The following is a 14,429-nucleotide window of genomic DNA, read 5'->3' as shown; positions in this document are numbered from 1 at the left end:
TCTCATGGCTGCAAGGAATGAAAATAAAAAACTTCACAAAGAGTGAAAATATGTGCTTCCTATCATTATGTTCTCTTTGCAGGCAGCCTACCTTATGAAAAAGCTGTCAAAACAGAACTAGCATTTTTCTATGAGGAATATTTTCAGCGAGTGCTATATCATGTGTTTCTACTTTATTAGATATATAAGGCAGAGGCAGCACCACTAACCAGGTTCTCCAGCACACGGTGGAAATTTAAAGCAGCAGATCTATTTCAAGAGTGAAAAAATAAAAGGAAAAAAAGAAAGCTCTATTTCAAAATTGAAAAGATAAAAGAAGAAAGGGTAGGAAAAATTAGCTTAATTCCTGACACTGATCTTAAAAATGCTATTGAATAAAGCTTACCTAGACCTAAGAAGGGAAGTCCTAATTGGTCATCAAGCATTTTACAGCTCGATTAGACATTATGAAATGGGACTAGCTTTTTATCTGAGGCAAAATGGATGTTAATATAGAGGTTTCACACTGGTAATCATCACTGTGCTCATAAGGCCCTGTAATGCCTTACTGTATAGCTCCCTGAAAAAATGCAGCCAGGAAAGTTCTTGCCTTATTTATTCTATAAGAAATTTTTAAGCTTATTTTTTAACTTAGAAATGGATTAAAGTTAAAGTTAAAAGATTAAAGTTAGTTAAAAAAACCTGCCACTTTACAGGAAAAGCATTTTCTTTGTGGGATTATTTCAGTTCATTTTTTTCCAGTGGGGAATCAGAAGGAAATACTTTGAGGGGTTGCAAAACTAGACCCCATCAGGCAGTTTGAACTATTTTGCCTCTAATGCTTCGGTCTTTATATGGCTGATGATGTTTTATGGGAAATATGGACAACTCAGAATACTCAAAAAAGTCCCAAGTAAACAGCTTTTAAATATTTCAGAAAATAAAAGCCAAAATATGTGAATTATTTTCAGTAGAGTAATTCCAACTTGATGCAGTCCTGATTTTTGGTTGCAGAAGATCCGAACCAGTCCCTATACAGCTTATTCATATGTTATTCCTGGTTTGGAAATCACTGACAAGTTTAATAGTATGAAAATGATTTACAAAACAGTCTCTGCCATGTACCTTAGCTTCACAGGATATTAACATACGTTTGATTCACAGAATTCTATTCACTGAGAATTGATAAACTATATTCATAATCTCAATTAAAATGAGGCAACTGTTCATATGATACCAAACAATACACATTCGATTGTGGGAGCATTTTCCACAATTGTCCTAGAAAAAAGAAAGAGTTAGTACTATATATTGTGGTCCACTTCTCCAGAAGAGAACTCATTTGATATGAAACATCATTCTTTGAATCCGATACTACAAACGCTGTTTCTTGATCTCTTGTAAATCCAGAATTGTACAGTGGTTGGATTAAAATGATTTTATAAGATACCTTGAAATATTAAGGGAAGTAGGTCCCTCATATCCCAGAAGTATTACACTTGAGGTATTTTTTTCAACCTTAATACATGCTTTTCAAGTGGAAAGCAGATTTTTATTCTGCTTTTAAAGACTTCTTCCTGACTTAACTAAGAAATTCACTAACATCTCTTTCAATTTTCTTTCACATGGTTTCAAAGTAAGTAATATAATTTAAAATCCCTAAATGACAAAAAAAAAGTAGAATTAAATTATTTCATTCTTATTTGCTTTCTTAGCTGATGAGCTGCCAGAAGTATTTAAATAATAACAATTCACAACAGGCACAGTTATTTATCATAATTGTATTTAAAAAACTATCATACTTACTGCAAATAGTAGGGCTCTCATCCGAGTTATCTGCACAGTCATTTACAAAATCACACAGATTGTCCTTTGGGATGCAGTACTTGTTGGCACATGTGAATTCCTCTGATGTGCAAGGCCTGCCCGGGTTGAGCAAAGGCGAGCAGTCTTCAAAGGTAATATCATCCACAGCCACATCTCCCATGTAACTGACACCACGTTTTACACTGAAAATAACCTAATAAAAATTGCAGAACTGTTACAGTAAGACACTGCTAAGATATAGAAAGGCTTATACATGCTATACAGGCACCATGAAACTATAATAGTCCTTGCAAATCTTGGAATATGAAGTGGTCAGTTCCTATTGTCATAGCACAATCCTATGAAAGCTTGTACTACTGCTTGTACAGATCTGTCACTACGGTTATTGAAGGACCACCTTCTAACACCAACCAAGTAAAAATAAAGGGAAAGAAAAAGAGCTACACATCTGATACTAGTCCCCACTTCTCCCAAATTAATAGCACGGGTGCCACCTACTTCTGTAAAGTAAGCACGAAAATGACTAGTCTGAGTCATCCATTAGTAATTCCCATTAATGCAAAAAGAATGTTAAAGTTTTATTAAAAGCCATCCAAGACAGAAGTACCAGGGAATGTAACACATTTTTAAATATGTTCCTGGCAGTCTCTGTTTTTTTTATAAGGATACAACTAAGTGTGGCATACCTGTGACTAAGTATCTCTAAGAGGCTTAGGAATCAACTCATATTTCAAAGCAAACATCGCGCTCAAGACTCTTTTTTGCACAAACCAGATGTAATATTACTAGGTAGTAAGGAGAAGGCAGTGGGGTAGTTTAACCTGAGTTGGATTCAAGGATAGAAGAATTCTCCATCTTAAAATGGATATTAGTCTGAGACTGAAGTGGGTGAGAAATTTCAAAAAACTTGTGTCCAGCTCAGATAACTGATCAGACAGACAAAAAAATTACTTTTGCTACTTGAAAGGGAGATACAGTATGCTTATGGGGCAAAAATGTGGAAATGAGAAGGAAAAGAATGCGTAAAAGTACCTATAGCCAGCTGTCTAGATAGCATATAATACAGGAATACACACCTGAAAATCTGAACGAATTCCTAAGAACACTTCTGCTCTGTTCCATTGGGGACCTTGGCTGCCACTTTGAGTCCAAAGTTTAAAAGTCTTATTACCAGTTCTACAGAGGACCTAAAAAGGAAGTAAGTCTAGGTCACAAAAAATACTTCTGTTACCAACTCTTTAGGTTCCCTAAATGTAGACAAGAATATAAGAGTATCTAGTACAACTTATCTCTAAACAACCATTAAATATCATAGAATCATAGAATTCTGGAGTTGAAAGGGACCCATAAAGATCATTGACTTCAAATCCCTGCTACTTGCAGGACTACCTAAAACTAAATCACACGAGTAACAGCGTTGCCCAGGCACTCCTTGAACTCTGACAGGCTTGGTGCCCTGACCACTTTCCTGAGGCCCCAGTTCCAGTAACCTACCACCCTCTCAGTGAAGAACCTTTTCCTGTTGTCCTATCTGACACAAAGGGATATGCCAGCATAAACGACTCTTCTAAAAAAAACGAGTGTTTAAGATTTTCTTTTCTCCTCACAAACACGCTCAGTCCAGAGCTCTACCTGGACTAACTTATCCCATTAATTTACTCAGAGAGGGTAGCTCATTAATGGGTTGGGGTTAACTTCTAAAATATGTAAACAACATTAACAACAAGAGTTACTGAAAAACATATTAGTCCATGCATCTGTTCAACTGTTTTATTTTGACATAGATTTTCTTTTGCTGTTTCTTCTACAAAGGAAGTCTTGTTCTTTTCTTCTGAAGACCAAATTACATTAGTTTGAGCAACAGAAGACTCGTAAATCGCCTTACCCCTGTGAATAGTCACTGAACTGGGGAAAGCTGACACTTTTTGACACGAGCAGATAGCGCTAAATATGCTTTGCTCCAACCTCTTGGGCACCCAAATTCAACTGAGCTGACAATAATGACAAGATGGGTGTTTGTTAAAATGTGTCAAGCTGTGTATCCAGCCTGTACTCACAGACCTAAACACCAGTGCACACGTTGCCTGGGCCACTTCTGCTTTCAAGGATTTATTGCTACTCTGTGTAATCGTCTTAGGTCAGCCCAGGCATTTTTCATCTTAATGAAAAGAAAGTTGTGGGGTTTTTTAAATTTTATGCAGTCCCATGGGATACTGTATAACAGGTAAGTTCTGCCAAGCAAACATCCAGTCTTCACAGTCAAAAGCTTTCATTCCAGGGCAACAAAAGCAGTAGGTGTGGTACATTAAATTCAATAGAAAAACAAAGTGATACCTGGCTTTATAGGCAAGAAGAATTGCCTGCCGAAGACATGAATTTTAAGGAAAAAAATATATTGGAGAGAAAAAGGGATTATAGATATTATTTGACAGATAAAGGGTGTTGAATAAGAAAACTAATTTCTTACACTCACATACAAACTATATATTTATATGAATTAAAATATATATGTGACTATATAGCTACATATATAAATGCTTTTACATACACTGTAAATTACCTAGTAAATTATAAATACAAGTCCTTCATCAGAAATCCACAACTTCTGTCATATTATGCTAAACACTATAATTTTAAAGTTAAATATGCCCATACATCTATGTGCTATTAAAATTCAAAGCTTCCCTGTACCCTAATGCACTTTGAACACTTATGCATTTTGATTACATTGCAAATTATTGTAAGGGTACATCTAATACTTTGGTAGAGTTACCCATGCCAAGTCAGAGGGCAGAAACCAGGCAAAAAATGGTTGCAACAAAATTTCAAACCAAGGTTACAGAATAAAGTGACAGCTAATCAATGTTTAAGAATATCATCAAAAAATACGAAGGCAGTCATTCATGCAAATAGCAGGAAAGTCTTCAGCATGTCCTGCATGATATTTGATGTTATAGATGCAGATCAACATGCAAAAATCCAAACTTGTGAATTAAATGTGGAAGTCTTGGGGGAAGAGATGGATAAAAGACCTTTCATGATTTTTAAGCACAGAAAAAAATAATATTTATATGAAGAACATTATGAGAAATTACCTAAATAATTTTATACTTAAGTTCTTCTGACATTCATTATTAATTGCTTAATTAAGCCATTGAAACCAGATAATTATTTATAATGTTTAAAATGCAAAGGTTTAGTGATTCTCCTTTGGTACCTATTAAAATAAATCAAGTTATGTGGGGAGGGAATCAGTTTAGGAAGAGAGAGCAATCATTGTCTCCTCTGTTGAAACAGAGGAAAAATTTTCTATATATATTTTTCTTTTGTGGTGGTAATACTGAGCATGGATTCATAAAACTGACTGTTAATTTCTAGAAAACACTCTGTGGACCTGATTCCTACTAACGTGGGCTCCTACACTGCAAAAAAAGCTCTAGATTCCAGAGTAAATGCAAAGAAGTCTCAATGCAAATTGATCTGTTCCAAGTACTAAAACAGGACAAACCATCTTTATGCTCTGATTTCACACTAATTCTGATTAATTAAAATTTGACTGATTGCCAAACAGCTTAGCAAGAACTTCACTTACTTGGGGGAAATTCAGTTATATTTTTAAAAATTAAAAGAATAATTCAAGAAAACACAGAGCATGCTTCCTTTAAACATCTAGCAAGTCACATGCATGAGGTGAGGGGCACCACGTCGTAGATTTCAGTTCTAATGTTGACGCACATTCTAATTTGATCTTCAGATAGTTGAGTCCTGCCAGCTTTTTAAATTAGTCAGAGTTAATTAACAGAGATAATGTCAAATTAACAGAGATATTAAGAACTTATTTGTACAATTAAATCCACATGCACTGAGCACACCCAGTTTGATAGTGACTGCACATAGCACCAGGTAATTTATCCTGAGTATTTTCTTCAGTCCGTTTCTGATGCTGTAGTGATTGTGTAACATTCATGGGAAATCCTATTGCAGTTACTCAAGTGTGTGGCAAAAAAAAATGTTCAGAACACTGTTGCTGTTTTATTAATTCACTTTGCAATGACTCATTTGATCTATCTAAAAGCTGCTGAATGAGTTACATTTCCTTTACAGAAGTGCTTTTATTTTAACTAGAGTGAAGAAAAGGGTATGGATAAGAAAGTAAGTTTCTTACTTTTATGTCCTAGAAATACTTCAATGCTGCTTACATGAATATAATTAACCTCTGAAAGGTATATGTTAAAATTTCTGAGTAATAAGCTGTTTCTAAAAAATTTTGCAGCAAATTTTAATATAATTACTTCTTTTTTTCATGCTGCCACATTAAGCCAAAGACCTCAATGTCTAAATATCTACTGATGGATTTCAGTGTCAAACAGTATGGTGCAGTACAAGTTTTTTTTTTCTTGTATGGAAATTCCAACAATGATATGTCTATAAAAGTCATAATGTTTGATTGTTGACAAAGTTATATTTTCCCCAGCTTACTTAAGCTAATGCTTCCTTCAAATCATAACGCATGAAGAGCAGTGGAATATTAGTAATTGTTTGTTTTCATTTATTAGCAGCCTAGGCTTTAACGAAACTAAATGACAAGGTATGAATTTTCCTCAATTTCTGACAGTAAAAAAAAACCCCAAACAACCCAAACCAAAGAATATCTCCTTACCTCGAGAGAACCTATTGTTGCACCATTCATGTGGTTCCAGAATATGAGTTTGCATTTGGGCCCTGTAAGGGAGATGACGGGGGTAGCAATATCAGCTGTGTCACCAAATTCTCCATTTGAGCTGTCTGCAAACAGATACCAGCCTTCTTCAGTGCACCTGCTCAGACAGAAAGGTTTTTCTTTATTAAAACAAAACATTTAATTATAATTAAGTTCTAGTTAAAGTTAAAATGGAGATATTTCCCTACCCGGGACTTCTGTGTTCCCTCCCCACCCTCTTTCCCTACTGAAATGGTTTGATCGTGGCTTGAAGTCAAGAAAATCCAAGATACTGGGTGAAATTCTTTCTCCTGAGCTGCAGGGAAAGATGAGACTGGCTACACAATAAGCATCAGATTCTGAGTGTACAGAGAGACCAGAAGTACTGTTTTAGTATTTTGGATATCTAAGATTTGGCTCCTAAAATGCCTGCTTTTCAAAACGAAAAGCAGTTGTTGACCAAAGAATCTATTCTCTTCACTGGAGCTGCTGCATGCTCAGTGCTCCTCAAAAGAAAAATTTTCCTAGAAAGGGCTTACAAACTTGACAATGGAACCTACATTTTCAAAAGGGTCCTGATGTTAGTTTTCCTTCCTTTTTAGTTTTCCTGTTTGGCCAAGGTCTGAGCACCCCCTCCTTAAATTTGCACCCCTGCAGCTGTGAGAAGGCAGTGACCATGACCAGCAAGTGTGTCTGAGAGAAACACAGGGTGTTTATTTAACACATATGTTATTTACGTATGTTATGTAAACATCCCAGAGGATGTTTACAGACTCAATGTCCTGCTGAAAGCAGAGTCAGGCTTTGATGGTATAGATTCGAGAACTGTGGGTTGGTTTGGGGTTTTTTTGTTGTTTTATTTTTTCACCAGCTCTCTCTAAGTTTTTGTACTTAGAGCAGTCTAAACAACCAAAAGACTTTGATGCCTGTGGTAAGAACTCAGTTTGATGCAGTCTTCACTGCAACAGCCCTGCATTATTAAACAAATATTATAAAAGCAACTTTTTCAGCAATGTAGTGAAGTGTCTTTTAAATCTTGTAAGAAAAATTTTTCTTTAAAACATAATAGAACATTTTAAGAAATCACTTCACTATTTAACTAAGCACACTTTACCTCAGATTTCCATGCCTATATTGAACTCAACAGGTAATGATCTGTATGATAAAATAACTACAAATTGAGCACAGGTTTAACACTGTGAAGTTACAGCAAATCTAAAAGTTTATCTTTACTGTATAGAAATACTTTCACACAAAAAACCACAAAATGTTTCAATATATATTAATTAATGCCTATAACGAACAGTGGCGGTTAAGACTGAATTCCATTGTCCATTCAGTCACTTTAGGAACTACATTGTACTACATAATCTAAAGATATATTATGAATAGGCGAGGAACAGGCAAATTTTATCTCTGTACTCACACACCAACTTCCTCTGCAGATCTGAAGTCCTTTAATTAATTCTCTCATCCTCAGTATCACATAGGCTGTAACTTATTTCTAATATGGTCAGTGGCAGATACACCACAAACAGCCTGATCTTCCTTTGAACCAGGAAAAAGATTTTCATACAGTATCTCTTTCCCCTTTCTATAACTTGTGGTTGATCTTAAGCATACATTTAAATGCAAATAATTTTCCATCTCTTTCAGTTTCTTGATGTTTAAGACTATTACATTTTTGTTTCATAGGAAAACTGAAACCTGGTAAAAGCTTTTCTTTTATCACTGTATGTTGGCAACTCGGCCATCTTTATAATTACTGCACGTATTTATATGCAGAGAGAATAGTATAATTATTTGGAAGTAACATTGCAGAAAATAAGCACAGAATAAAGTAACATATATGCAAGTCTTAGGAAAATTAGGTAAATATAATCCCAAAATAAAAAGAAACACAGTATTTTTGTTAAAACAGCCTCTCCTAATAAACTGCATGTACTGTGAGTGGTAATTAAAAACTTTGAAAAAAATGTGTATTACAGATGTTTCACACAATCCTGCACTTGAAATATTCATTTATCTCTCTCCTTTCTAATGAAGAATCCTGTTGTTTCAATGTAGCAATATATATATTTTTTTTCCTTGAAGTTGAGTATTCAACCAAAATCTTGCCTGGAGGTAAAAGAAAATGCAGTTCTCTTAAGGTTTGCAAAAACATTTAAAAATTCAGAATTTACTTTGCTACTGGGACCTCATGCCTTCAGAGGTCCAAGAGTATCAGCACTGTATTTAGAATAAAGTTCAGAATGATAAAGATCTCTGAAAAACAATAGTACTTATAGCCCTCATACTTCCCTGAGTATTCAGTATTGGGTACATGCCTCTTGGTGAGATTAGTTTGAAACAGTGATGGGGTAAAATCAGTATTATGATGACATTAGAACATTTCTTTCTTATTTGTTGTGTTCTGTCAGATATATCTTTTCCAGAAGAAAGACGAAAATCACGCCTCTGCCTAGATACTACTGGTTCCATAATGCGTCCTAGAAGGTGGGCATCATTGCGATTTTTTTGGTGTTTCAGTGTATGCTATGATGTCACATTTAAAACTAGTAAATTAGATTAAAGTCCCCTGTGCAATAGACTTCAAGGAGCAATAGCCATTAAACATGATGTCAGTATTTGGTTACAAGCATATTGAGGATGCATGAGAAAGTAAGAGGAAATCTTAGAAGGATCAGAAGAGGCTGAGTAAGTATGTGTAGAGCATCCTTGCTCACCTTCAATCCTATCATGGAAATTTTTACACTTTGACTACAAGACTTATGTGCTTGTGACCAAAGCACGTTGCTGTTTAAAAGGAAAGCTTTCTTCTGCTGTCTGCAGCTGACATTAACTTCCACTATGTTTGCTCAAAGAGCAAAGAAGTCTGGTTTGAGTTAAGATGTATCATATACAAACCTGTGTGGAATTTACAAGCAGACGCACATTCTCTGGGTGGAAGAGTCTGAAGAAACTAAAAAGAAATCATTCTGTTTGCGTATAGTTTACATGCTAGAGTAACTGCACCTTCTATGGATGAATCTTTCCTAGCAGAGCCAATTTATATTGGCAATCTTCTGTTCAGTTTGTTGAGCTGTGACTTTTGAAGTAGAACATTTATTAGCTGGCCTACGCATATGTTAAACCAGTAAGAAATACTCAGTCATAGGTATTCTAAAACTTTCCATAGATCTACATTATCAGTCTTACTCTGCTCAGTTGTTCTCCTCCTCACCCCCTATCTTTGCTGTTTTAGTGATTTTCAGATAGTAGTTTCTTCATTGTGGAATGCAGTTATCCAAACCCTTGTAAATTTCTTTCTTTCCTATTCCTATTTTTTTTGTTTCTTCCCTTCTTTCTTTTTTTCAAATGAGACCTCAAGAAGTCAATGCAAACAAGTATAAAACAAGATATTGTTCAACATGTATAAAAGTGAATAAATCTGTCTTTCAGTGTAGATCTTGGATAAGTGCTGAAATTCAATAAAATACACGCAGGTTCACTTGCCAATAGCTGCAAGATCTCAGGCTCATTTGGAAAACTGTCCCAGGAAAACATGATAGTTGACAGCTATGCTACATACTATTAAAAAATTGATATTTACCCTTTGAAAATAATTAATTTAACCACTGTAACACAATCATTCCCTATACAGATGCAATCCTATGCCACTGCAGTAATTCTAATTAGTTTCAGAGGGAAATTCACAGCATATTAAAAGATGTAAAAAATTCAACGTAAGCAACTGAACTACATTTCCATACTTGTCTTTATTAATAGCTTAATATTGCAAGTATCTTTTAAAATGTGGTTAGCATACAAAAAAGATTTCCCCTCTTCAAAGCATTCAGAGGAAGACAGGGAACTGAATATACTAAGTGGAAATCAGTACTGAGGGGAAGATAAGGTTTTTTAAAAATGTTGAAGGTTTAGAGAGGAAAATTAGTCTCAGCTTAACTCTGGTAGTGTTATCAAGCAAAGTCTCATGCTATGAACTGCTCACCTAATAGTAGTAATTGTTTATTGTGGTAATGTCTGAAAGTGGATAAAAAAATTTTGTGTGCAGAAAATTCAAGCTCTGACTTAGTTGTTGGACATCCCGAAGTTTCTTAAGTCTAAAATCATCTATGTATCTTCTACAAATTGCTTGAGAATCCATGATTAAGCACTTATATGGACTTACAAATTACTCTTTACTCCTTTGTTTTCATTTAGAGTGAAAATTAAGTCTAGTTAGCAAACAAATGACTCCATATTATTAAAAACACCCAATTTCCTTCCAAATTGCAGCAATAACGACAAAAATAAGTAAAGGCAGACCAGAGAGGGAAATTTCAGTTTCCTTAGAGGGATAAGCATCCCAATTATTAGCACACCATACTAAAAATCTGAGATTTGAGAAGTAACAGCTCCCACGTTTCTTTCCATTTTTCCTGGATACATATGTTCATAAGCACTGTGCAGTATCTATATAGTAATCGGCAAATCAGAGCCCACAGACACAATGGACTTATTAATCATTTAACATTATTCTTCAGCTCTTCAGTACCATTTGTCCGGGCTTTGCCGAGTCAGTGACCTGCTACTAGTCCAGATGGTTTTCTGTACAGAGAGGCGTTCTAAAGTAATGGTCAAAAAGAAGTACTCTCTTCACCAAAGAGGAAGGACCGTGGATTACTAGACATATCAGGAAAATGTGGGGTATCACAGCTCAAGTTGTTGGTTTGTGTTGGACAAGACAGTGGCTTCAATTTGCATTTTTCAAATCCAATTCATCCTATTAGGGTAGAAGGAGTAGGGGCGGATCAGGACCCGTTCTCTTTTCTCTAAAACATAGATAACCATCTGACAAAAGTTTTGCCAAAGTTAAGATATTTCTAGAAGAATTTTAGCTTTAGATTAGCTGGGATTTCCTAATTCAAAAACATTTCCTCAAAAGGTTTCTAAGACCTTTTTTTTAGATTATTGTTTAATTAGTTAAGAGAGAGTTAAATTCTCCCCTTTTCCCTACCTTTATGAGAAAATATTTGTATCAGTGTCATTTTTTTCTTGTAGTATACTACCAGAGTAGAGTATTGGTATTTTAATATCTCATGTATTTCGCACGAGATGGTAGTAAACTGTGATACTCTGACCTTTTCATCATAGTAGTTTCATTTTATGTTCAATCCTACTATTTCTCTTTATAGTATCAACAACCAGATGATACAGAGATTTTGGTAAAAATTTAAATGGATATAAAGAAGTCTATAAAGGTGAAATATTACAGAACATATTACAGAAATATAGGGAAAAATTAAAACTTCAGTAAAAAAGCCAAGCAAACCCTAACAGTTCCCTCAACACTGCATCTGCCTGTAGAAGTCACAGGATGCTGAAAAAATTTTAATCAGAACCTTAATATTCAAGTACTTATTCAAGAAGAAACTTCTCACTTCCCTTATAAGCTGGTTAACAGCTACTTGATTCACTGCCTATTGTGTCCACTATTTCAGCCAGAAAGCAACATTTGATGAAGGAAGGAGATGGTTGTATCTGGAGAGCAGCCAAGGTTTTACTCAAGATGTGTAATGACTGTGAACCTGAAAGGAATGTGCCAGAGCACAGTTCATTAGGAAGTATGAGAACTTTACAAGGAAAGGAAAATGAGAAAAAAATTACTTGGTTTCTTTAGTATCTGCATTTGCTAGATATTCAATGTCTGCACCAGGGATAGTTTTATTACTTATCCTTCTACAGAGGATACAGGATGGCCTATTATAGATCACAATATATGAATGGAACTTCTACTGCCCCTGTCTTGCATTAACTGACAAAAGACATATTCTTTGGTTTCAATGGGGTTCTTTCCTGAAGAAACCACTGCCACTGTGAGGATTTTATTGCAGAAAATGAACATATATGCAAAATTAAAATCTTGTCAAATGTGTAACTCTCAGTAACCTTAAAAGAGAATAACAACTCAAATAACTTATTTAACTTTATTATATGTCATAGGAAGATTTTCTCCACTGAACACTTGTAATCACTGAACTATTAATTTGTTTCAAATAGGCAGTGGCTTAAATATTTATACAACAAAAATAGGCAGGCTTTTCTGGCTTTTCGGAATGAAATTTAAAGATACCTGTAAATTTTTGAAAAAATTAAAAAGAAATTGAAAGCACACATTGGACAGGAACACAGATCTTTACTTACAACAATATGTGATAAAATTAATTTCAAACTCTGATATTTCCCCAAGGAATAAATTCTTTTACTATGATTTGAAAAATACTTTTTATCTAGTCACTTCCTACCTCCATTAACATTTAACATTCATGCATAATAAACATGGAATTATCATGCCATAACAAAGTAAATGTAAATTTTTTTGAAGGCTGCTTTCTGAAAGGACATAACAGAGCTATTTCCTATTGCAGAAGTCATCTGTTAGCTGTGTGTACAGACAACTATCTACAGATTACTGGATGCCAACTGAACTAAGTTCTTCTAAGTATTTTCATATCAGGATTATGCTTCTGGAGCCTACTTAAAAGTTTAATAATCTGTATACTTTATGTGCCTTGTAGGCATATAATTAAATCCTAACTCCTCCTCTATAGAGTATTTAGCATTATTTATTACAAGAAATACTCTACGATAAGAAATCAGAGAAGAATAACAAGAATAATAGTAATAGCCTATTATAGAATATATGAGTAAATTAATCAAGCTATTTAGACATTAATTAATCTGTGGAGAAATTACAAGGTCAGAAAATATCAGAAGCATATTTCAGATTATCTGGGACTATCTGGAGGCAAGATTAAGAACGACTAACCAAAGAACCAGGCTGAGCGCTTATTATTTAATGGAAATAATTATAACCTATTTAAATTAGTAGTAAAAAGTAGGGTAGAGAGGCTCCACACAGGGATCGGGACGTGCTGGGTTGATGGGCTGAGACCAGCGGAGTGAGGTTCAAGAAGGCCAAGTGCAGAGTCCTGCACTTGGGGCACAACAACCCCGTGCAGTGCTACAGGGCTGGGGAAGAGTAGCTAGAAAGTTGCTTGGTGGAAAAGAACCTAGGGGTGCTGTTTGACAACCAGCTGAATATGAGACAGTGGTGTGCTCATGTGGCCAAGAAGGCCAAGGGCATATTGGCCTATATCAGAAATGACGTGCCCAACAGGACCAGGGAAGTGATTTGTTCTCCTGTACTCGGCATTGGTGAGGCCACACTTCGAATATTGTGTTCGGCTTTGGGCCCTTCACTATAAGAAAGACATTGAGGTACTGAAGCATGTCCAGAGAAGGGCAATGAAGTCCATGAGGAGCAGCTGAGGGAATGAGAGGTACTTTAGCCTGGAGAAAAGGAGGCTGAGGGGAGACCTTATCACTGTCTGCATCTACCTGAATGGAGGTTGTAGTGAGGTAGGTGTTGGTCTCTTCTCCCAAGTGACAGGTGATAGGATGAGCAGAAATGGCCTCAAGTTGAGCCAAGGAATGTTCAGATTAGACATTAAGAAAAATTTCTTCAGTGAAAGGGTTATCGAGCACTGGAACAGGCTGTTCAGGGAGATGGTTGAGTCACCATCCCTGGAAATATTTAAAGAAATATAGCTGAAGTACTTTAGGATATCATTTAGCAGTGGAGACATAAGGTTGGAATTGATGAACTCAAAGGTCTTTTCCAACTTAGTGGTTTGAATTTAGTGATTATTTAGTGATGTAGTGTAATCATAGCAGAGTTTATAACCAGAGGAAAAAGCACAATGCTGAATGAACCACAAATATGATTAAGTACTTCAAATCCCATTTTCCTTGTCTCACTAGCTGAGCAGAACAACTTTCTGGAAGTAGCAACAAGAATTTCAAAACAACTAATTAGAGTTCTTCCTCAGACAGAATATGATCACCTCATACTCCTGTAAATACAGTTGAGTCTTTCCTG

At 35.4% G+C, this 14,429-nt stretch overlaps 1 protein-coding gene across 1 annotated transcript in view; it reads right to left on the bottom strand.

Moving 5' to 3' along the window:
- MALRD1 (MAM and LDL receptor class A domain containing 1) overlaps positions 1 to 14,429 on the bottom strand; it is a 244,603-nt gene that overhangs the window by 149,261 nt on the left and 80,913 nt on the right. The window contains exons 21-23 of the mRNA XM_054060854.1: positions 6,467 to 6,623; positions 2,883 to 2,993; positions 1,786 to 1,999 (exon numbers count right to left, since the gene is read on the bottom strand). Of these exons, the coding sequence (XP_053916829.1) occupies positions 1,786 to 1,999; positions 2,883 to 2,993; positions 6,467 to 6,623 (482 nt within the window). The remainder of the gene's footprint in view (positions 1 to 1,785; positions 2,000 to 2,882; positions 2,994 to 6,466; positions 6,624 to 14,429) is intronic.

Source organism: Cuculus canorus, chromosome 2, assembly GCF_017976375.1.
Source record: "Cuculus canorus isolate bCucCan1 chromosome 2, bCucCan1.pri, whole genome shotgun sequence".
In the NCBI taxonomy this organism is placed as follows: domain Eukaryota; kingdom Metazoa; phylum Chordata; class Aves; order Cuculiformes; family Cuculidae; genus Cuculus; species Cuculus canorus.
Note: the sequence above shows the minus strand (reverse complement) of the source record. Positions and strands in the feature narration are given on the sequence as shown.